Here is a 26,017-nt window from a genome sequence, read left to right on the forward strand (position 1 = left end):
TCTTGACCCGACTACGGTAGGTTCCATAGTTTTGGAGCTCTGGACGTTTAATTTTTTTTTTTTTTTTCATGTTTTCGGCAGCCTATAACTCCGAAAGGAAGCATTTGTGCACCCAAGTTGGTCTATACTTTTTGTCTTATCTTGGTGTCAGGAGTCACCTCCCAAACTTGTCGTTGTTGTTTTGAAACACCCTGTATATATAACTGAAGTATCTGCCAAGTCAAACAATTGTTTAATATACTCTGTAAAATTAGTTTTAATGGTAATTTTTTATGAAGTATCAATTTGTTTGGTTTGGAAGACTAAAAGTTTGTATAGATAATAGTAGAGAATTTTCTTCTTTTTAGATATCATTATTTATTATTATTGCTCTTTAGCGTTTTTTAAAAAAAAAATATTTTCTGCTTTTAAAAGTTTGTGAACTCACTCGTGGCTAAGCGGGTAGCATATACCTTTAGCGTGGGAGACCCGGGTTCGATTCCTGGTGGCAGCTCATGTGGTTCGGATCCCACGTTAAGCTGTAGGTAACCTCGCTACTGAAAGGAACGCTAATCTTAAACCAAATAAAAAAGTTAATATATATTTTTATTATTTTCTGTTTTCTACTACTTTTCTCGTCATTCGCATTCGTAAATTAATACTGTATATAGACAAGATTGAATTAGACTGAATCCCAAGTAGAGGCGACTTATGAAGAAAGCTACACCAGTAAAAATAAATGAAGTTTTATCACTTCAAACTAGGGAAGTTTTCTTCTCTGAATTTGAAGCAATGTAACTTGAACCGGTGTGAGCAATATAGAAACATAGTTTAATATCAAACTATCACATCTTAAATACTACAATAGATTGTTTGGATTGAGAGGTTTGAATTATAGGTTAACCTACTCAATTTCTGTAAGTTTACAATACGTTTAAGATGACTGTACATTAGCATAATACACATACACACAAAAAAAGTCCAAATTATATATAAAAACCTGATAATCGCGGGTTTCATATCTTTATGTGTAATTCCTTCCATCATTTTCACCTTGCATAGTTTACACCGTTCTCCTCCCTTACCTTACTATCAGATTCCTTTGAGAAGTTAATATGATCACTGCTGAAGTAAAATGTTCGATATATGTAAGCATCATTGTCTGAAAGGTTAAATTTATCTTGATTATATTCTATTTTAACTTTTCAAACTCCTGAAGCAAATTAAAAAGATTCTTATCATCCTACGATAAATGTTTCCTCCACGGTTGTTTTTTGGCATTTCAGTCAAACTGCTGGTACCACATCGATTAACATTCACCACAAAGAACAAAACTGTTCATGACACGTTCTGTGCACAAGCGAATTAAATTAACTTTTTTTTTTCTTTTTTTGTCATTTTGAACATATTTCATATTTAAGATCTCGATCAAGCTACTCAACAGAGCCTAAAAAGTTTCACGTCCAGAAGTGTTAAGATTTTCATGTACTTTAAGCGTACCGTTTTCTCTTTATCCCCACAGCTTTTGCAATGGACTTTATTCTCTTGTGTTCTGATCGCCCATTTTAGTAACACACAAGATGAGGTCCTCGGCGACCACACTATCCAGAGAAGGAAGGAAACTGCCTGGGAACTTCATATTAGGTACCATCCCAGCATTTGCCTGACGCGAATAAGGAAAAAATTCACTCACGACGGCTGTAATGAAAAGGCTTTTTACACCTTTCCGATCGACTGTATCCACTGGGAATTGAATGTGGGACCACACTTTGTAGAACACACCACGTATCAGAATTATCACATTTTGATACCAGTGAACGACTTAGGTCTTACAAACATTGCATAAAAAGAACTTAGTGGCGTTATACTGCTATTTTTTGCTGTTACTCTTTGTTGTTCATATTTCAGTGTAAAATGGACCTGGAATTATGCATGTTATATACTTCTATATGAAATATATATATATAGAAACATTAATGAAGCGTAAAGCTTGTTCCTTCGTCTTGTTACACACACATTGTTAAACCCGGAAAATGAGGAAAATCACAGACGTCGTTTTGCTGTTGACGACGACGATTGAATGCGATCATTGCACCAGAGCAGTGGAAAATGGATGAAGAAATTGCGGATGAACCCAACGTTGATCATTCAATTATCGCGTGTCATTTGTAGAAATAGAAAACAAATAGGGCAATGTGAATTTGATTGACAGCGATGTGAATTGGCAGTTTGAATTCTACAAGAGTGGTACTCCTGAGGAACAAAATAAATAAAAAAAAAAAAATAAATAAAAAATAAATAAATAAATAAATAAAAATAAAAATAAAAGTCGATCGTGTTGAGCACAGGCAAAACAATTAGTGTCTTCTAAATCTGATTAACCTAACTATTTACTCTGGTTAAATAGTGAGATATAAGAGTTGATGATAATTAAGTAATAATAATTTGGGATGTCGCTGAATAGACATCTACATAAATCATGAATACAAAGTACTTGCAATGTACCCAGCAACTGTGTTGCAATCGCGAGAGAGCGCAAAGTAGTTGTATCTTGTACCCATTGGCAAGGCAGAGACTTCCATGTTAGAGAAAGCAGAAATGAACATGCTTAATAATGATTTGAGATAATATTGAAGAAAATCGAAACACCCACAGCTTGTTAACTGCGCTCAATTAGTTGCTGTGAAACTATTAATATCAATATCTATTTTGCGAAAAACTCGACGAAAATTTTGTCGTGCAACCCAAAATAAAAGATGTGGCATCTTAAACCGAAGTTTGTTTCCATTCATGGCAATGTTTGTTCCCATATGGAAGTACTACGCAACGATTCCTCAGACTACGGCTGAGAATCATTCCCTCATTACCCGAATTGTCCATCATCACCCTCTTCTAATTTTCAGGTTTTTTTTTTTTTTTTTTTTTTTTAATAATCTGAAAGATTTCTGTGATAACCAAAACTTCTCGGATGACGAAGGAGCCAAGCAATAAATACTTCGATATAACAAAATATGGTCTCGTCTCCATATAAATGTTTCAACAGGGATGGCAACTATATTGTAATATACAGTAGTTTAAGACATGTAATTCAGTGCGCAATTAAGTATTTTTGTTCCATTGCTTTCTTTTTAACTGGCCAATGGAACTTACTTTCTGGATGACCCATTGGCCAGTTAAAAAGAAAGATTGGCCAATGTTAGATTGGTGTATCAAAGTTATTAAGAACTTACTGTGTTTTCTCTTTTGTAAATCATAAGCAGATTTACGCAATTCCTCAATAGTGAAAATGGGTACTAAGCAATTAATAAAAATATTCACAAGAAATAACTTGCTTAAAACAGACAATGTTATCTCGCCACTCAATCATATATAACATTTAACAAACTATTTTGAGACTTATACAAGATAAAAGCACTTAATCTTATCAAATATGAAGATGAATCTGTTGTAAAACGCGATAATTTCTTGTAATACAAGGAAGGATTTACAGAAATCATTGAAAAAGAAACTCAATGGATAATTTTATTTGTGACATTTATTAATAATATATTATGTACCTGCTTCAAATTACTAAAATATTTCTCAAGTAACATCTTTTTTTTTTTTTTTACAAGATATTTACATTTAACAGATTGTTAAATGAAACAAAAAAATGATAGGACTCATTCTGCTTATAATTTATTCTAAACATTCTACTTTGTGATATTCTACAGTACAATGAAAATTTGTCTTTAATTGCTTCTTGACAACAATGGTAAGTTAGAACGTTTAGTACATGAAAAATATGTCTTTCTTCAATTAAAGGCACATTGTTGTTTATGACAATAATAAATAAAGTTTTTTTTTTTTTTTCACAGTCTCACATTGACGACACAGGTACAATTGTTCCTGAAGAGATTTGGTGGTTCCTATATATACAGTCTTTTCTTGTCTTTATGTTATCTAACGCAACGTACCCATGTTGCTCGCATTCAGTCCCTTAGTACCATGCATACATACATCCATGAATCATACATACATTACATACATACATACACACAATTCATTTAATCATACATCTCTCTCTCTCTCTCAGCTCCACACACACACAGCCCATACAAAGTAATACACAGGCTGCTCCCGCCTGATTGGCCTTTTGTTTCTTGTCTGCTTAATCCCCAACGTCTGACTTCAATCACTCTGCAAGTCCTTCGGCAGAGTGCTCGTGGGGTGAGTTCACAGAGATTTATTTTGCGCAGCTCACTGCGCATGACACTGAATAGACCAGACAATCTGCTTAAGCGTTTTCTAAGCTGTTGCTGTCTCAAGCACTGACGTTGATTGGTTCTCCATTGATTTCAATTTGTCTGTACAGCTCCTCCGAATCATCGGACATCTAAAAAAAAGAAAGAGGAAAATGTAATTTCTTGCTATACACTAGGTCTGCAAAATATACAAACTCTAGTAATACACATTACATATATGGAAGCTCGTGTGGCTCAGATCCCACGTTAAGCTGATGGTTCGCGTCTCATACAGCCTCGGTGCTGAAAGGGACACTAAACTTCAATACTACCAACTAACCAACATTACATACGTATATACAGATTTGAACTAGTTAGAACTGTTTCAATTAGGATTTCAAATATTTCGGTATACTTCTTCAACGCCTTCTTCAACTACATGAACTGATTCAAACCTTTCCCCTTTTGCCATTCAATATACTTTTTATTTTATTTTATTTTATTTTAAGCTGTTACCTTTGCCTACATTCTATCGTGACTACCAAATTTCATTGTACTCTTACGACGGATTTCGGTATCAAATGTGCCTTATATAGTATAATTTTCCTGCTACTAGAAAAACACTATTTTCTTCACATCGTAAGTAATGTTAATTAGTGTGTATTATGTATGAACAATTTTACATTATTCTAAATATGTTTTTTAAACGATATACACGAGTAATTTAATTTCTTTATTATTAAAATAAAATAAAGAACACCGTCGAGACAAACATAAACCTATTTTTACTTTAATGTTTTCGTATATTAAAGGTCGCTATGCTAGCAAATCTGTAAATTTCCCCTATGTAATCATTTTTTTTTATCTTTCCAACAACGGTAGATTAAATACAGCAATTTTAACTGTTTTGCTGCGGAGACGGGAGATGTGTCGTTAAAAAAATTAAAAAACAAATTGCATTTAAAGCAGTGCCTTCGCTTTATAAGTACTGATAAAAAAAGCATGTATAGGAAGATATATATTTTATTATGACTTCTATACTGTATTGTAATTTTAGGAAAGTTAAGCAATAATTTTGGAGGGATAATTTTTGCAGCAAATACACTCCAAAAAATATGGATTATTTCAGCACTACATATAACATTCTTAAGTACAATTGCCAGCAAAAGTACCTTTTCGTCCCAAGACTTTCCTTTGCCAATAGTTAACCAAATGAATGTATTTTTCAACGTGAACAGAGAATTAATTATATATATATATATATATTTTTTTTTTCAACGCAACAAAATTTATCTTCTAACAGTTGTAGAACTATTGGCAACGAATACAATGACTGTACAACACTGGGAAAGATGAAATTACAGTACACTTGAAGAGAACTAGAAATATAACGGATCCTAAATGATCTTATGTTTATTCGAGAATCTAATATACAAGGAGTGTTCAACAATTATTGTCCCTAACACAGGAGGAGATAAATAAAAATATCGTGCTAGTAATATGTTGTACTCTAAAGCTTTAGAAGTATGTGCACCAAAGTACACGGCAATATCATTGATACTGGTTGTGTTCTCTGCCTTTGCAAGTGCAAGTACGTCCGGATGTTAAAATGGAGAAACTTAAGTACGTGCCGTGATCAAAAGCTCTACCATCGATGGAGATGCAAGCTGATATGGTTAATGTTTTGGGTGATAGTCTTCTTCATACACATTATATATATATATATATATGTAATGTGAATTCTGCTGTGGCAGGCAAAGTTGTAATCTAATTACTTGCTGACCAACGGCGAACCCCCGTTTTAAGTGTCTAGAACATAGGTGGGCGAATGAATTTTTGTACTGAGTGACTGTGGGAAAATAAATTTCCTTCTGTTTCAGAGACAATATTTATTGAATACCCTTCGTATAAAATCAAGGTAATGTGTAACTGGCAATTTGCAACATCGAATCACATAAAACTTAAAATGCATCATAACTACTAACTGCCTAGGGTTTGCAATGACAAGAGTACGAGCGGTGCCTGTAAGAAAATGATGTATAGGCTGATGTGTGTACCCTCCCCCGCGCCAATTAATAAATAATAATCACGGGTTTAGCAGGAAAACGATGACTAGGAGTATTTACGACAAAAAAAAGGTACTAAAATCAAACCCTATTTGTTGCTCCTATACACAAAATAGAGAAACAATATACTGTTTAATGAGAATGCGAACTATGTAACTTACAACATACCCGGATGGGATAAATGCTTCTCCACAATTTCTTAAATACAGCGCAAAAGTTTTCTGCTACAGCCCATGTTGTTACATCACGAAAATGGAATTCCCCACGACTGTAAACACCTTAGGGAAGTTTTAACACACGGATATCTGCTTGCTGCTTTTCTGTGTATGACAAGGATATGATACTGACGCACTACTTATTTCAAGAGAAAAACTTATTTTAAAAGGGTGAAATTCGATGTAGACCAATCATACATTTCATTTTGCCAGCAGTTAGATTATTCCCTTTGTTAAACATCTACAGAAATACTGCAGAACCTAATTTCTGCGAAATAAAAATTCTAATGCAAAATTAATTTAGTTTCTTTTCACAAATGACAGAGTTCTGTAATCTGAAGCGCAGAAATATTCCTTTGGGTAGTCTTGTCATTGCACAAGCATTAATTCTAACTTCGAAATCCTCTGATATTGCAAATAGAACTTTAATTTAATCAACTTACCTCCTCATCACTATCCGACTCATCCTCGGAGTCAGGTAAATCTTTGGGCAGCGCTCCTTTCGTCGCTAGTAACTGTGCGAGGCCAGTATCCACACAAATGGCGAGCTGGTACGCTGTGTACCCTGAAAATGTTGTACTTTCCAATGTTACACGACAATCGTCTATCAGGAAGCAAATAAGCTGCATGTTTCTCTGCTCCACAGCGTAATGCAACGGCGTTCTCCCACCTTTTCCTTCCTGTAAAAATAATAGAGAGAGATTTTTCGTTAATTATCATCAATCTCGACACAAGAAACTTTATCAAAACTTCACCCATCCCGAATACGCAAAAGGAAGCCGATATCCTGGCCAATAATAAAAATTATAATAAAGGCATTCTGTAATTAGTAGTAACACGAATAAGTTTAGTTTAACTGAGCAAAGCAAATATCATATATGGATTAGATAATATTTTGACTCTTGGTCAAAGACGTAAATGAAGTCAACATATATGGCTAAGTTTCCTATAGAACTGGACTTTGTAGTGAAATTACTTTCGTCTGTGGCCTGTTTTAGTGTCAAAAGGTACGAAAAAATATAAAAATAATTCAATATTGGTAGCTAGGAATACGCAAAAAATGCTTTGGTCTAGTGCAGTGTGTATTCGAGTGACAACCACTTTTATTAGACTGTTCTACGGAATACTCTATTCTTGTCTACTTTTCTAAAGGAATAAATATATGTCTCTCTTTCGGATTTTCGGCTGTGTTTCATACACAATTCAACTGAATTTATTTTTTTCTATCTTGACTAATGTTTAAGAGGACCACAAAAGCAGGTCTCTAGAGCCACTTCTGGTACACGGTCTTCAGTCTGAAAAACGCTGTCCGAATGATTTCAATATGGCCAAGTCATATAATCAAAACAGCTTTTCCTGTCAATATCACTGCAATTCCAAGACAATAATTCTTTAAACTGACGACTAGAGATTTTTTTTAATTATTATTTCATAACCAGTCTCTGGTTCGATCCCCGGCCAAGTAAAATTGTGGTGGACAACATCGTATCCGTGAGTTTTCTCGGGGTACTCCCGTTTCCTCCCACATTCACATTCCATCAATTCTTCCATCATCATTCACTTGTCTTAGCCTAACGGGCACAATCTTTGGACGTTACTTCAAGATTTCATTTAATTTATTTCATGCCCAACATAATGAGCAAATAGAGCTATCAACATTCGCAACTAATACACTATAAAACAAGTATCATTTTATCAACAAACATGAGTGATGTATAATTTGATACTCATGAATTCATTCTTTTAACTACGACGTTACCTTAGCCACTGTTACAGAACTCTACTTCAAAGTAGTTCAAGTTCGCAAGCAAGTGATGACTAGTTTGTTAGTGTAAGCGAAATATTCCAATTCTGGACGAAAGTCGTCACCATCGAATTAAAATAAGCCAAGATGGTTAGCTAAAGTTTCCTATCTCTTTTCAGTGCCAAGGCTATACGAGACGTACACCTATAGTTTAAGGTTGAATTCGAATACTGTTATTCGTATGCATTTTGGAACTCTCCCACCGGGAATCGAACCCGGGGCCCTGTGTATCAAAAACGTGCGCTAACCACAACAGCAGCCGGGAAGCAAGCCAAGATGGTGTATAAGTACATGAATGAATGGAGTCTGTTTCTGTTCTTGCTGCAGTACTGAGAAAAGATGTATAAATGTAATTTTCATCAGTTTCGTAATTTCTTTTTCTTTTGGTATATTGGTTCAACGTTGGATCGAGGCATTTTATAGAATTAAAATAAGAATAAACTGAATTATTTAAACTTGGAAATCATATCAAGGTAAGTTTTACTGTATAAAGATATTGCAATAGGCAGCTTCAAATCAACAACACCTCACGCTACAAATTCAACACTGCTTGTGTAACAAGTTACCATCGGAGTTGATGGTTTCAAGGTTGTTTAAAGAAAAAAAAAGTGACGGAAACAAAAGTTCTCGCAAGAATTAAAAAGAAAAGAAAAAAATGTTGTCCGCCTCCAAAGCCCTTCTTAGTTCCGCGTGTAAGGATTCGACCTTTCGTGGAATCGAGGTCGGTAACCTGGTAACAAAAACCTCTAGATCGATTAGTGTGGGGATTCCCCAGCCGTCGGGAATCCCTTGGTCGTTATTATCTTGTAGCTTTCTCTACGGCGCATTGCACGCGATTTCCTTGAAATGACTTCCAGCACAGCAAAACTTCACTCCATTCTATCGTTGTATTTTGTTTGCTCTTTTCTTATGCACGCTCTAATTATATAGATTCTTCAACTATACACGATTATTATTTAGCTTATCAGCAATACTGAGACTTAGCAGCAGGTACTGTAACTGCATGTATGTTGCCGACAGCCTGTAATTCAACGAGGAAATGTCATCTAGTCAAAAGGCTACACCAACGGAATTTAAATATCAATCTAGCAACAGAACAGAACCAGAGAAAACTAACCTATCGTACTATATTTTAGAGCACCTGAGGGTAAGAAAAAGGTTCTGAAATGTTTTATGTACCATCTCTAACGTTCAAATCATGCTCTTGGGAAAGGTGTCCTTATTTAATGGTTTACTCTGAATTCGTGAAATTAAATATCTTTCAGAGAATATGGATGACGGGCATATAATAATTACGATTCGTACACAAAAGTCTATTGTTTTCATTATTACTTAATCAGCTTTAATGATAGGAAATGCCACTTTGTGGCCAAGTAGCCAATGCGTGTGGTTCCAAGTTCGACTCCTGGTGGAATTGCTTCACAAACTCGAATAATATGGTTCAGATCCCACTTGAAGATTGTATCCCATCTCATATAGCCTCACTGCTGGAAAGTAACGTTAAATTTCAAAACTTTAATGAATAACTTCATAAAACAACCACACTAATAATAAAATTCTCCCTCCAAATATCAAACGAAATAGTTATCTACAAAATATTATTAAAGGAAGATATACTCGAAGAAAAAGAACAAGAAAAACTGGAACTCACATTTATATTTGTTTTTGGTTGGTTGGAGGTTAGCTCCAAGGCTACATGAGATGTCGATCTACAGTTTAAAGCGAATCCGAACCTAAGACCCCGTACACTAAAGGTGAGAGTGCTAACCACTACATCAGCGAGAGAGACACTCCCTTAATATTTGTTTACGTAATTTAATTAGTGTACTCAAAACATTTTAAAAACAGAAATCAAATACCTTATGCTAGAATAAATACTTGCACTTAAAAAAAATAAATTCACGATGACAAAACTTCAAGTGCAATGTATAAACAAACATGTAAATTCAGTCAACTTACCTTCGCGTTCATATTTGCACCAAACCACGATAAATGCCTAAGGATTTCTATATGACCCCATACTGCCGCTAAATGAACGCACATTTGACCTGTAAAGAAAGGAAAGGAAATATTACAGCTATGTATAAAAAACTACACAATAAAAGAAGTGTCACTAAAACTACAAAATTATAGTATATCTGAAAAGTTCCATCCACGCAGCAATTTCCGCGTAAAACATTTTGATCTAATTTTATACGTGTAGCAATCCAATACAATATACAGGCCCTATAAATAAAATTTCATCAGAAATATCTGTAAATTTACAACAATGCACGCGATAAAAAAATTGATAAATAATACTTCTAGACAATAACAGAACTCAAAACAAATATTTGTGCACAGCACTGTCAATCGCATTCCGAGAAACTTATCTGGCTGATTAGCTGTGATAATAGGGCTTTAAAAGGACAGATATAAATACATTAATCACATTGGTATGTCTCGTGTTACTCGCTCTAGATGAAACGCACAAGTTTAATTAAACATTCACTTAAAATGCTTACGAATTCATCAGTGCTAGGGGACATGATGTTGTCCACCACTAACTTACTTGGTCGGGAATCGAAACAGGGATTCCACACACCATAAGTAAGCGCTCAACCACTGATCCAACCCCCCTCGCTTTGAAAACACTGAAGTTTGTAATTACGTAATGCATCACGGATGATGCCTCATTTAGCCTGGAATACCTACATTACTGAAAGTTTGTGGCAAAACAAGATACTCATTTGAAATCCCCTTTCTTCTAAAATACATATGCGCTATTAATAGTAATACAAGGAAGGAAACATGAGTGAAGCAGTGAACTGCTGTTTCTTTCAACACTGAATACTCATCTTCACGAAAAGATTTCGTTTAGTTGCAACTTTTGCGCCAGAAAATTCACCTTTGAAATATGACATCACTTGATAAACAAATAGGATATACATACATGACCTTTCTTTATCCTTTTTTATTTTTAATTTCGTCTCCTGCGCTTTTTTTTTCAACACCTCCTCCGTTTCTAATTCGACTCGACATCGTTTCTGGAAACTGACTCAGCGCTGTGGCTCCTAACTTGGCCAGATTTGACCCTCCGAGAAACTATTTTTGCACACAAAAGCTTTTTATGTAGCAGGCTTCCAGTTTGGGTGTATAAGGAATGTTTCTGAGGCCCCGACCGACATGCTGGCTGCGACACGGGAGGTTTTTCTTTCTTTCTTTTTTTTCCTAGCTGCTGGGAAATCCCCGAGGAAACTTGGCTAATGCGTGCTTCTTGGCACTCAAAATAACAGTATGTGAAATTGAGTATTGCACGAGGAGTAACAATTATTTGCATATGTTCCACAGTGTTATGACAGTGGTATAAATACTAATGCAAAATGCTAGTTCATTCTACTAGGCTATTGCCTTGTCCGTGGGCTATTTGAAGCCTGTTATGATGCATTTATTAACAAATTTATGTTGAAGTTTTGGTACCAAGGCCGTATCCGACATACACACATACAACATGGGATCTAAATCTCACCTTCTATCAGATACGAATCTGATTCTTTGGAAGGAAGGGTACAAACATAAATACGAGATAGCTGACTGTGTAAGACTAAGTATCTTACTGATGCATCAGATTTAAAAAAAAAAAAATATATATATATATATATATATATATATATATATATATATATATATATATATATATATAACAACTGTGCACAGAAAATACATCATTATATTGTATTGTAAATACTGGATTTAAAGACTAATTCTTATGTTTTTTGTATATTTTTTTTAAAATGTGAAAAATAAATAAATGCAACTAACAACAGAACTGAATCGAAATTAAATATGGATTTACATAAATTGCTACTTGATTCAGAATATAAACTTTGTCTGATTATAGCACTAAATTGATAAGATCTGTAAAGCACACGAATAATAATACACGTTTGACACATTAATGAAACAGTCATGAAATACTTGCGCTGGCGGCTGAGTAAACTTTGAAAAATGTAGGCAATTTTGGAAGTTAATCAACATTACAAAGGTTTCAAATTACGATCAAAGAATACGGTGTCAACCTGAAGAAGAGAATGGAAAAAACGAACTGGTGAGACAAAATCTGTGCCTCCCGAAATTTGACGCCCCGAGCCATGGCCTATGTTGGCCCAAGCGTACCTACGAGGTACTTTGTTTATACACTCGATTAACTACTTCAGAATTTCGATTAAACAATTAATCTTTGTCAGATTTTTTTCTTTTTATCTCACATAAATTGGCTGCAACTTTTAATCGATATTTGACAGTAAAAAGATACACAAGACACGAAAACAAGTACCCATTTGCAGCCTAGAAAGCATGTTTCATTCGTTTCTTTCAAAAGGAGAAAGGCTGGCGAACTCCACTCCCACTTGTGACGTAGTTCCTCCCTCTATTATGTTTTTTTTTTCCTTTTACATCAACAAGCGAGGATGAAGTGCTGTGGGATTCCCCAGGTGATCAGGTCACCATGATGCCACGTGCACGTATACTTAACAATTCGTTAAAAATCACACATACATCACAAGACCGTCACGACAAACGAAGCGGACAAGAAAGAAAAAAAGGAAAATAAAAAATATGGAATTTTCCAATTAGAAAAGTAGTTCACCGTATTATAGTATTATTTTTAAGGGAGTTTAAGCACGGGCAACTCAGAGCAACAAACAACAATCTGTTCATAGATTAGCTGCCAAATTTGGGACTTTTTTTTTTTTTTTTTTTTTTTTTTTTTTTTTTAAAGAATGTTACAGAAGGCCACTACCTTATATGCAGGCCCCAATCAGCGCCTACGCTGAGCAGACTGGAGCGAATATTCAATTGAAAGATGTGCCCAATGGAAATCGAGAAAGAAGTCTGATATAAGTATTATCTGATTCCCTTTTATCTCTTTTAATACATTTAACTACTTTCTACATGTTTATTCCTGTAATTCCTGTACTCTTTTTTTTTTTTTTTTTTAATATTTATTTCGTATTTCTAAAGACTAAAGTCTAAAAGCTCAATCAAAAAATAAAATTTTCTTCATGAATTGAAACACAATAGACATCATCTTTAAATTTGGTAAACAGAAATAGATTGTAATTATATTACATTACTTTTCGGAGCAGGGGTAAGGGTTCCGAGAGTATACCCTACGGCGCGAGTGTCTTAATTTGGCGCTTCTTATATACAGTGAAACCTCTCTAAAGCGGACAGCCGTGGGGAATCGGGGAATCAAAAACTGTCCGCTATAGGGAGGTGTCCGCCTGAAAGAGGTTTCAATACTTTCTTAGGTATATTATTAAATAAGGTAATATGTATTTAGAAAAAAATGCATGAATCATGCATTTACGAATATTACCAAAATGTTACTGTACCTGCATTATCCCCCGTCATCTAATACTATGTTCGAGCCACAACATGGAAATAAGATGTTATAGTTTTCTGCATTTTACACTTATCACTACTTACTACGTTTTCAGTATATCGCTTCAATTTGTGTTTTAATTGCAATCCAATAGTGTATCTTTTGAAATAATAAGCGTACCCGCGGGCAAAAACACCAAACTTGTCTTTTGCTTGGTTAGAGGTTCCAGCGGAACAATAGAATAACTTGTCATCCCAAACGCGGGCAACTGGCTATCACTTTTGTGTCTAAAACAGGTTGGGTGGGAGTGGAATGCAAGCACAGAACATGAGAGTGTTATTACGCAAACAGAGACGCTTCGTCTGGATTGCTGAGCAGACAGCTGAGGAGGCAATACGTTGTCACAATGCTTCCTCGGTGACACATGTATGCATACTAAAAATGTATTTTTACTGTACTTTTCAACTTGTTTCTAGAGAAAATGTCCGTAACGCGGAGATAAATAATACCTATAAAAGACAGAAAAGACTGTCCGTGTCTGTACTAGAGTGTGTCCGCTTTAGGGAGGTTTGTCAATATGTTTTTGCAATGTTTGGGGATTACAAAATATGTCCGTTACGGGAGGTGTCCGCTTTATAGAGGTGTCCGTTAGCAGAGGTTTCACTGTATAATCTTCAGATGATAACACTCGCGTTACGGCAACAAAGAGCCAATAAGCCAGCTTAGTGTATAAATCGGTCAGCCAGTTAGATTTTTGTTGAACCATGTATGGTCAGCATGCATGGATTTTCTGGCTTCCTAGACCCTACGTTCACTTCATCTTAATACCAGTTACCTCAAATTGCCTTGGGATGCTGACATTAATAATTCTGTAATCTCGATTTTTTTTTTTTTTTAAATAGATGTATAGGTTAAAGATTTGTTTGACTGGAGTTTCATATACCCTTTCAGGACAGAAGCTACATGACGATGATCTACTGTTAAACGAAAAGATCGAACCATTACTCGAGTGCTCTTTCTAGTTCAACATCCCATGTTTTTGCTCTGAGGTTCTAGTGTTGATGATGATGGATGGAATAATGGAATGAACGAAATAATGGAATGAAGAAACCGGGAGGAAACCTAAAAGCGAGACCCTCCTCCCCCCCACACACATAATTTCTTCAGTACAAAACTCACTTGACGAGAGCTGGGGCGGAACAAGGACCTCATGTACCAGAACTGAGTGCTCTATGACAGGACCACCGCAGTCCCACTTGGGTTTATCTCAAAGCAAGTACTCCACCGTGAATGAACCCGGGACCACCAGCACACACTACACTAAAGCACACGATAAAAGCATGTGCAACTTATGATGAATATTTTACAAATTTATTATCGTATCTTAAGTTGTTAATATTGTATGAATAAACTAGATAAGTGATAAAAGCAAACAGCATGAAAAATAACTAAGTTCATACATTTTTATTTTGGACTGAGCTTTATCGAATGTGAAAACAACGAATTCAAGTGTACAAAATGATATGTAAACCAAGTTCTGATTAGATTGTCTTTTAAAATACAGTTTTGAATGTTAGTAAACAGCTTCTTTTAGTACTGATAAAAAAAAGTCACTATTCTTATTTAATATTCTCTAGTTGTTTATTGTTTTCACGCTTACATCCTTAAGTAATAGCGTGACTAGAAGTGGGACCAAAACAGTTTTGAGTTTCTAGCAGGGTTTCAGCTGAGCGCACAGGCATCTGTACCATGAAATAGTTACAAATTTCTGAACCGTAGTATCCCAGCATTTGATTTGATTGGTATTAACGTGTGACTGGAGGGAGGGGGTGGGGGGGAATTTTCCTATTGGTTCAGAAGTCACGCTGTAAATGAAAGCATAATAACGGGTGGGATAAAGCGCTGAGCTGTTTATCGGAACTAAAATCTTTAGATTAACGCTACACACGATTATGCCTGACGATGAAGAAAGTAGATATAATTGCAAGGGAATGATTCGAAATAATTGATTGGTGATATGAAATATGGGAAGGAAGGAGTAGGAGAAAAAAATGTATGGACACGACTTTTTGCACTAGGAAGACCCCTGGGTTGCGCCCCTTCTAAAGAATGCTATTCTTTACCACGTGTGTCTCCGGCGGGGGAACAAGAGGGACGCGTCCCCTCAATATTTTGAAGTACAAAATATTCAATATTTTATTCTAATTTAATGTATTTACTAACGACAGAATATCATATAAATAATAATTATATTTATTTAGAACATAATATTCAGGCTGTGAAACGATTGTAATCGAGTTCTTGATATACCTTAGGGGGTCCGTGAAGGTAAGCAGAAAGGTAACAAATGGAATCGTAGTTAATAAACAGGTTGGGCTAGGTAGTACCATATAAATCACTTTTTTTTATGTCCCCCCTCCCAAATTTTACTACTAAGTGTCTAACGTGTATGAATAACTAGTAACAACAGAATACTTCGAACGCAAACCACTGTTAACATGATTAGATTTTATTTTGAACTGTAGATCCTCTTGTACATAGCCTTGTTATTAGAAAAGGACTTAAACCTGAATCCTGCAAGAATATGGGGCTCTGGTCCCCTATCTTGTTTTGAAATATCCCATGAAAAATGAAATGAAATCTAGGTTTTACGTCCCACGTTTATGCCGGTTAGACTAAAGGAGATGGTGATGATGAGAGATGAGTGAAATGGTGGAATGAAGAAAGTGGTAGGAAACGGGAGATCCCCGAGAAAACCCACGAGCACGGTTTGTCCACCACAAAGTCTACACGGCGCGAGCTGGGATCAAACCAGGGACCCCAAGCACCGGAGGTCAACGCTCTACCACTGAGCCAACGCGCCCCTCGAAATATCCCATGAATTAGTAAATTTTCACTACCATTTTCACTAAATAATTTTCAAATTTAGCAGCGAAAATGTTAGAAAATGCATTCTACCAGAGTATCTACAGGTTAAAAAAATTGACGAGAAAAAAAAACTTCGCAATATCAGTCACAAACTTACAGAAAACAATGGTCTATACAGTGTCTTTATTTTATAAATTTTTCACGATGAGTTTATTTTTCTTTTCAGATTTTTTTTTTTTAAAGTTCAGTCCACATAGCTTAGTGTGTGAACCTTTTGAACAAAATATATAATGTATATAAATAAATTGTGGGTTGGCACGTATTAAATAATTGAATAATTGACAGTTTTTGTTACTAAGATTAATTTGCAAACAAATCATCATCATTCCGGTAGCTCGTAAAATGGCTATGTAATTTTGTATCAATGAATGGAAAGATGACAATTCAAGTATTCAAGTAACGATTTACGGTATCCTCACGAGATGGCAGCACTCTTCAGCCAGCAATCGAACTTTTTTTTTTTTCAGAAGTCTACGTCACTCCCGCTACACTGTGTTACCAAGGTCAAATACACAAAAAATATATGGTTGGTTGACGAACTCATCGTTAAGATAGTTTCGCTTTCCTTCCGCAATTATCATGACAGCGGCTTTGTTTTTATCAGTAGCTTAATTTAGACCTAACACAAAAATACGCTTTCATTAGTTCACCATAAACAAACTAACTCAGAGAATACACGTGCATTCCAAAGCATTCTTTTATCTTGTTTCTTTACTTCATCATGCAACGGACGAGCGATGACGGTGAATATTAGTGGAGAGATGCACTCACTGAGCAAATTTCTTTAAACAGAGTCACGTGATTGGGAAAACCCCTCCAATTCAACAACAGTTGGTGTTGTTGGTGAAGCCAGATTCCACCAGCTTCGTCTGTAATCTTGTGATTCCAAGAAAACGTGTACTCCTGTTCAAGCACGTACGCCAATTTTAATAGTAAATTTCCACTAAATTAATAAAGGGGTGATTTTCATGTACAGTATATTGAACTTGCATTTTTGAAGATAACTTTTTTTTTTTAACAATGCATACACAGCAAGTGCTGATTCTATTTTTGACTACTATTTGTTCACACTAACTTCGCTAGCTTGCTTAGTCACGGTACAGTGCTTCAAAACATGTCAAGAAACAACGCCAGATTGCCAGAAATAGGAAAAGTCCTCAAGTCAAATCCCGATGTTAAAAGTTAGTCTTCTTCGAGGCAATGTTCTACTCCTGACTTTCTATATATTGCTAAGATTAAATAATTAAGATTTAATTTTTACAACATAATCGTCGCTAGTTTTGTAACGAGGTCGCGCACGATATGTTAGACAGTCTTACTAAAAATAAAACATTTCACTGACAATACTATTTATACAATTTCAAATTTTAAAACAAGTTTATTAAGTGCTTTATTTTGTTCCATGAAGATACTGTATAGAGAAAGGACGAGAAGAAGAAGGCTTGTGACTTTTAATCTGAGTAGCACGCCCAATGTCTTTTAGACTGCGATGCGACCCCTAAAGGGACTACTGAATTCAGGAACTACTGAATTCTTGGTAATTTAGCGAAATGTCCCCAATGTAGTCGAAAATATTACAATGTTTATCGTAAAATTACAATTTCCTCTTAATTTTATGAACGTTTACTCCTATTTCATGAGAAAATAGGGCCTAGTTACGTTAGATACATTTTTTTTTTATTTACTGCAAAATTATTCACCCTCGCGTTTATCTAATTAGTACAATAACAATGTAGGGAAGAGGAAACATTCCTTTCTATGGTATTACATAAAGACAGATTAAATATACAGCAGAAATCCAGGTCCTTAGTTTATAATTTTCTATTTCTTAATAAATACTACGAAATCATCGCAGCCTCATATATTTCATTTTTTTTAAATGTAATAACACTCATATCTTTAAAATATGTCACTCGTACATTTGTATTAATGTATCTGCCGTTTACAATGAATTATTTTTACCATTTTCCAAAATCTTAAGTATAGGCAATGAAGTATAAAATCTGACACGTGAAGGGCAATTAAAAATTAAACGGATGTAAGGGAAGTCCATAATCATTTATTATTATTACTATTTAACAAAGCTGAAGATAAAATACTGCTAAGTCAGTAATAAGGTGAAAGCAAAGCATGCACGTGATTGGAAAACCCTTTCAATTTAAAATTCAGATAAGGGTTCCCGATGGGTTTTCCTTCCGTTAAGATATTTTGTTTTCTCACTCTTTCTATTTGCGCTGCTTTTATTTTGCAGATATGAGTTTTATGATTCAGCAATTATCGTATAGATGTCACGAAGGCGCAAAGTCCGAAATATAGACAGAAATAAACTTTTTTTTTCTTTGTGGTAAAGTACGTCATAACAGAACGCAAACGTCAACTTCAAAACTTCATGAATAGTTATTTTTAATTCTAGTAATAAAACAAGTACATAGTTCTGCATTACTGACTGTTATTTTACCATCATTATTGAGATCATAAGTGTATATTAGGTGTAATTATCTTATGTCAGATCCAATAATCCCTTATAGCCTATTTTCTATTTATAACATTTGAGCAGATAACCATTTTCAAAGATTATTTACGTCCTTACAAAAAGCCAAAGCCAAAGTTATGGAAGATGAGACTTAGTATTGAAGTGGGACTAACCACAACTCAGTGAGCCGTTATACTTCCAACCACAAATGACCAATTTGGAATCAGAGCTCCACTCGAGCACAGGCTCACTACAGCAATCTCAACGAGATTCACGGTAAATTACACTCGCACTTGCTATCCTCTTCAATGAGATTCGCTCATTAAGCTCGATGTCGTGCTCATTAAGGTCACGTTCACTAAGGGCTAATGAGTTTGGAATCTCTGCTCCCAAGAGAGCCTGTGACCGAGCGTACAGAAAAATGAAATGAAACTTCTGGATACATGTCTCACGGTTATGCCCTGTAGGCCAAACAAAACGGATGATTAACGAGAGACTGTGAAAGAACCGGTGGAATGTGAATGTGGGGGGAAACGAGAAACCATAAGGATACGATACTGTCCACCATAAACTCATATAACCTGGATCGAACCAGGGACTTCTCGCACCAGAATATGAGCGCTCTACCACTGTGACATCGTGCCTCCAGCGTGTAGGCGGAAAATAACTATAGTAAAAATGATATGTGCAGCCTCGAACAATGCTAAACTAAATGTAAATGTTATAGTTATTCAAAACCCAAGACTAATAACTTTATTGTGAATCATAGGTGTGCAGTCCGGACAGGAATGTACTGAAAGTGAATGTGTCTGAGCGCGAATGACGATATCTACGTAATTCTAAACTGACAAAACCTGAATGCTTCAACATTTTAACATTTAACCAACCACAAGCTACTAAACTATCTGTACATTTCATGTAAGGCTATATACGTTGTTATGCTAAGAACGGCGAGAGCAGTTTAAGTAAAAATGAGAATAATGAAGAAAGAAAAGAAAAAAAGGCGATCTGCAACAGCAGCGCACGACCTGTTGTATGCAGACACTACATGCTGCTCCTACGACTTCAAACGCCTGGGAAATCCCGGAAATGGGGTCACGCTACCCAACAGACATCAAGAAACATTGTTGCCACATTGATACTTGCGATGAAGTATCACAAGCTACGTGGGCCATTCTGATTTAACACAAACGGCTCTCAATTTCATAAATGCTAATGGGCTTCATTACTCCATACTTCATGGTGAAAATAGCTGCTATACAATTCTACAAGTAGTTTGGTTTCCAAATCAACCACGAATCAATTCTAGAGACGAAATTATGTACATTCATGCCCAAAATAAATGTCGCATATCTATAACTGTCTTTTTGCAGGGTACTTTTAATACTGATACTATGTGTATAATCGAGAAATGTATATGTGTGGCAAATTTCACGGGAAAATAATTATAAATACGAAAATTAGAATGAGTAAAACAAAATGTTGCTAAATGGACAAGAAAGCTTTATTTTCGTTTCATTGTTCTTATTTACTGCTCTTGTGACATGAAATTTGACACATACATGTCTTTGCCGATTATACAGATACTAACATTGTAAGAAATATTGGGCGAATTCGTTATCAAATTATATTCCTACAACAACATATTTATAGACATGCGACAATAATTTTGGACATGAGTGTACATTCCTTCAACATTAATTCTAGGAGATGACAATATCATAGATTATAAATGAATTCCCTTTAAACATCAATGTTAAAAATCATTTTTTCCCTTGTACTTCCAGTACTGCTGATCTTGTAAAGCTATCCAATTATCTCGGCCCTTAACTTCAATGAAATTATAAATAAGATCTCAAAAATCGTATTCTCTCAGGACAAGGTAGTTAGACAGAACCCCCATTACTGGTTTTATTATTATTATTTTATTCATTTAATTTTAAATTTTGACACCTTCTAAGAACTCTCATGGTCGTGTTGGACCGGTTCCATGAACAGACTACAAAATTGCTTTCTACGTAGTCAGTTGTTACAAGAACCGAGTTAATTACAAGAGCTTGAAAGTTCTCGAAATCACATATCAAAGCACCAAATTTAGAAATGGTTAAAAATCAAGTTTTGAATTATAAGCTACTCGAGTAGATCCGGATTTGGTCAGTTGCAAATGTGTTGAAGTTGCTTCTACTTTTAAGAATAGTTCAGTCATTGTAATGCGAAATTCCCAAGTGTGCTTTGGAATAGCCGAGTGGCTAGCAGTCGCGGATTAGATCTTCATCTTGCAAAGTATATGTAATATGACGTATTAAGCGAACAAATATTTCGAAACCATTATCCACTTTCGGTGACGAAGCTATTACACAGACATGGATTAACTGCATTTACATATCGATTTTTTTCTTCTTATTTAAAGGGACAGGCTCAGAAGCAAAATCCGCCGTCTCCGCACACAATATTAACCGGAAATTATGATTCACTTTAGGTTGATGTATCATCATAAAACAATACTATATCTTAACGCTGTTGTGGAGAGTTTTATAAATGAGTCTCTTACAAAGGATATCCTCAGCACTTCCGGCGCTTTATGCCAACCATCGATAGTTGCGAAAGTTAACCCGATCTTTAAAATCTCTACCGTTCCCAAGTAGTTCTTACGAAATTCCTCTTTGTTTTCTTTTTTTTTTTTTCCTTTTTAATGCTGTAAGAAGGCAACAAAGTTAGTTGCACGCTACTTATTTCTTTTTACCATTATTTAATTGGAATTTAATGTTTATTTATAACGATTATAAGATTTAATGATAGTGGGAAGTTAATTTTCACTTGCCATTCCCATCAATTATTTCAAAATATTGACAAAGATGTTATATATACTCCCTTGTTTTGTTTATTTGATTGCTTGATTGGACTGAACACCCGTTTTTACGCACTTGGGATGGAACTCGAGTATTTAATTTAATTATTTACTACTATTTTTGCTGAACACAGATCCAAAAGATTGCCTTTCTAGACGCCATTCTCGGGGGATAACATATCTTCAAATCTTTTTATTAAGGGCGTTTTAAGTTATTCAACAATTCTTTATTTACTTATACATATTTGTACCGTCCCTTGGTGAGCACACTATTCGGGGAAGGGGAAAGGAAAAAAGTGGTCTCAGACTTGTATATTAATCAGCTGGTCAGAAAAGTTGTTACACCTTTTCGACTGTGTCCCTATCGGAAATCGAACCAGGACCTATTCAACAATTACATAAAATATATTCACTCAGCATGCTATCTGAAGACACAACACTCTATTAACGTCCTAAATTTTACTTTTGTGACCAACTGCAGTCACTTCGAAAGCCAACTTGATTGCTTAATACAGTGTTTCTCAAACTGTGGTCCGCGGACCTCAAATAGTCTTTGTGGTCTTCTTAAATTGAATATTAATAAATAAACAAAAAAAAATGAATTGCGCAGCATCCACTATAACTGAGAATCTCAGACTATACACAATTTTAATGATCAAAATTATACAAATTCTAATAGTTTATATAGCTGTATTATAATAGAAATCTCTTGATACCCTTCAATTATTTAAAAAAGAACTAATATGTAAACTGGTATATAGTCCTTTTTTCTTTCTTTCGAATGGGACAAGAATGGTCCACATGACATTCTAATAATAGCAATCTCCACTAGAACAAAGTTTGAGAAATTATCACTTAATATAATGATTTTTGTATGATGATATGCATAGTCCCTAGTTCGATTTCCAGTTGAGAGAACAACACTCAGACCGTGAACCAATTGCGGAGTTATTTAAACTACTATAATTACGAGAAACCTAGAAATGATGATGATAAGGTAGAACCTGGGAGTCACCCAATAAAAAGTCTTCTGTCGCATCAAGGAAGCTTTGGCTTATCCACACACATTCCAAATTTTGTGTACTATAAAGAATGTTTATTAATCGGAAAATGTATGAATTGTGTATCCTCCTTTCTTCCCGCCAACTATAAAATTATGGACAAACTACTGATTAAAAAAAAAATTATGTTGAAATGGCATACATTTTATGGCCTATCTTACATGAAAACACAAAGCTCATAAACTATCAACAATTTTTGATGAATTTTATGTACAAATTTAGACTCAAAAGAGCGCTTGAAGAAACTAATATAAAAAATACAGAATATAAGAAGTATACAATGTATATTCATGATCTAAACATACAACAGTCGGGTTTCTCCACAGATTTTATTTTGTCACACGCGCACACAACTTCTATACAGGTCAATATAGATTAGTGAAAAATTTCTAAAAGATAATTTCCCAACCACGATATCTCTCATTGTTCCGAACTCCTCACAATGACGAAAACAGAAAAGAGAAACGAATGCTAACGCAAAGGAAGCAGAAGCACAAGAAAGCTGTGTACCTCGTCTGAGACTGTTTTCTATTGAAAAGGAGGCCATTGGAATTCCCCTTCGCAAACCACCTGCTTTCCCTTCCCTCGACCTCAACAGGGATTCCCCACACAGAGCGAGGTCTTTCTCTCGGCTAAACAACAGTCACGGGAACTCCAGCTGCATTCGTTTGTAGCTTCAGTCATTTTCTCTCTATCAATCATCACCGTCAATTAAAATAAATAATAAATCCCAAGTGAAAAGAAGAAAACAGAATACTATCTTCCTACATGTAGTTACACTAAGCATTCATACTTAAAAGAAAATAATAATAACAATAAAAAGAAAAGGTTAAAGTTAGATTGGCTAAAGTAAAAAAAATATAAAGTTCTTTCGGAAGATGAGAAAAGAGCAGATGGTTGGTTTATGATCTTAATTTCATTTATTGTAATACAACAGTGAATGCAGGACATGAACGGAACGTATATTCCTGGAATATCATGTTTTAAAATCTTACTTAAATTCTATTTATCCCGATTATGGAAAGATGTGTCTGATTTTGTGTGTGTAATTGCTAATATCGCTCAAACAAAGGCTTTACCTTTACGAACTACAAGGCTCTGTCCGGCCTGTCGATTTCCTTGCCGAGTGATAAGGTGCTCTGCACACTGATTCTCAACTCCGTTATTTCTAGCGTTTCATTTCTTTATTCAAACAGCTTTCCAACATTGTCTCACGATGCTGAGTTTGCAGGAAAATGTCACGCTCTTACAGCGAATCGAACCAAGGACTACGCGCGCTAGCCAATCATATCAAGCGGAAGCATCATCAAATAAGAAAATGTGTTCATGACTTTATATTTCCAAATCTAAATATTGGTGATAACTAAGCCATATGTGCTAGTCGTCATATGTCAATATTCCCGATATGACAGTAAGAACGAAGGTAGGGGGGGGGGTATCGAACCACCGGGAGAAAACTCAAACCACACCTGGGACATCTTCACCTGCTACCAAGCTTTGCAATCTTAATTTAAAATCATTACATCAGAGCAATGCCGTACATCAAATTATCAAATTTATCTGGATAAACGTGAAATAAACGGCCTAGTCTATGAATGACTGAAAAGATAAATTCATAGTGGTTACTACACTAAGCATTCGAGGTCACTGACACACAGCATAGCAGCTTGTTAAGATAACAGAAACAAAGGTATATTGCCGTATCTTTAGGGGCTGTTCCAGTTCAAGCAGCAACAAAAATCGCATCTCTGTAAGACTTAAAAAGCAACTTTCACACGTAGACAAACTCAATGCTCATCTTCCGTTCTGTTCTTTTTCATCTCGCTGCACGGATACTGTGACCTGGGAAAACCCCAGACCAACTTTTATATTCCCTTATTACGGTGGACGAACGGTCGTCTTGGTAGCATGCACGCTACATTGCTAGAGTGAAAAAACAATCACGAAGTGGAGGGAACCGTGCAGTTTCTTCTCTCTTCCTCTCTGGTCTCAAAAGAGAAACTCGCAACATAAGGTTCTCCATGTTTTGTGGAACACCAATAAAAAATCATGCAACACTAGGGATATACAGTTGCTTGTGGAGACGAAGCAAAGTTCCTCTGCTTTTATTATTATTATTGTATGCACAGTGTGATGCTGAGTACCTTGACAGAAATTTTTCCCTCAAAACTACGAAAGAAATTGCAACGAAAAACACCTTAAATGAATGTCGACGATTTTTATTTATTTACTTATTTATTACCTTCATTGGATGATGTGCTAACCGGGCCTGTTCATATTTCAGTCATGACAGCCACACAAGCAGTGGCTTTTTCTATTAAAAATACTTTCAGTGCGCCGATAATTTGGGTACTGGGACTTCTACTTATCTAGCCTGAAACTAACTACTTAATATTTGCTTCTTCTTATCACTATTAGGGGGCACTGTGACTCCGTGACAAAGCACTCCCTTCTGATGTTAAGAGTCCCTAGCCACGCGAGTTTATGGTGGATACATCGTGCGTGTGGGTTTCTCGACGATACTTTTTTTTAATTACGACCGAAAAACAACTGAATCGCCGTGGTCCCTATGAAATTACTAAGTTCAGCGAGTGTTTTATGTGAACAGATTAAAACAGCGCCCATTAACGCGTGTATTTTGATTTAAGCGAAAAATTCTACCATACAAATCCAAGAAAAATAAATGTACGCTTAGCAACTATCTTGCTAAAACTAAATTGTGAGAGTAACATGGTTTGGACTCAGTGACTCATGTGTGACACTACTACGCGGAAAACTGTTTTATACTCAAAAACATTGGGTTCACTTAATCCAACCTCTAAAGCCACAAAGAAATTCCTGACAGGTGAGAAAGTACAAAGAACACTATACCATCAAAACATGCGTATTTAGCTCCTTATAGTAAGATCCCAATACAAATAGTCTCATTGTTTCACCTCCAGTGTACTGCAAACGTACTCCTGACAACCGCAAGGTGAGTGACTGGGTATTCGCCAAGTTCCATAGATGTTCTACTGCTGAATCCTTTTGCACAAGGCAACAACTTGGATATATG

At 35.5% G+C, this 26,017-nt stretch overlaps 1 protein-coding gene across 10 annotated transcripts in view; it reads right to left on the reverse strand.

Moving 5' to 3' along the window:
- Positions 1–3,496: 3,496 nt before the first annotated feature.
- cact (NF-kappa-B inhibitor cactus) overlaps positions 3,497–26,017 on the reverse strand; it is a 201,877-nt gene continuing 179,356 nt past the window's right edge. For all 10 annotated transcript variants that reach the window (XM_081765143.1, XM_081765141.1, XM_081765149.1 and 7 more), the window contains 3 exons: positions 10,247–10,335; positions 6,927–7,163; positions 3,497–4,354 (listed from right to left, as the gene is read on the reverse strand). In XM_081765143.1, coding sequence (XP_081621269.1) covers positions 4,283–4,354; positions 6,927–7,163; positions 10,247–10,335 — 398 coding nt within the window. In that variant the 3' untranslated portion in view covers positions 3,497–4,282. The remainder of the gene's footprint in view (positions 4,355–6,926; positions 7,164–10,246; positions 10,336–26,017) is intronic.

The sequence above is a fragment of the Thermobia domestica genome, chromosome 7 (genome assembly GCF_964235325.1).
Source record: "Thermobia domestica chromosome 7, izTheDome1.hap1.1, whole genome shotgun sequence".
Classification (NCBI taxonomy): domain Eukaryota; kingdom Metazoa; phylum Arthropoda; class Insecta; order Zygentoma; family Lepismatidae; genus Thermobia; species Thermobia domestica.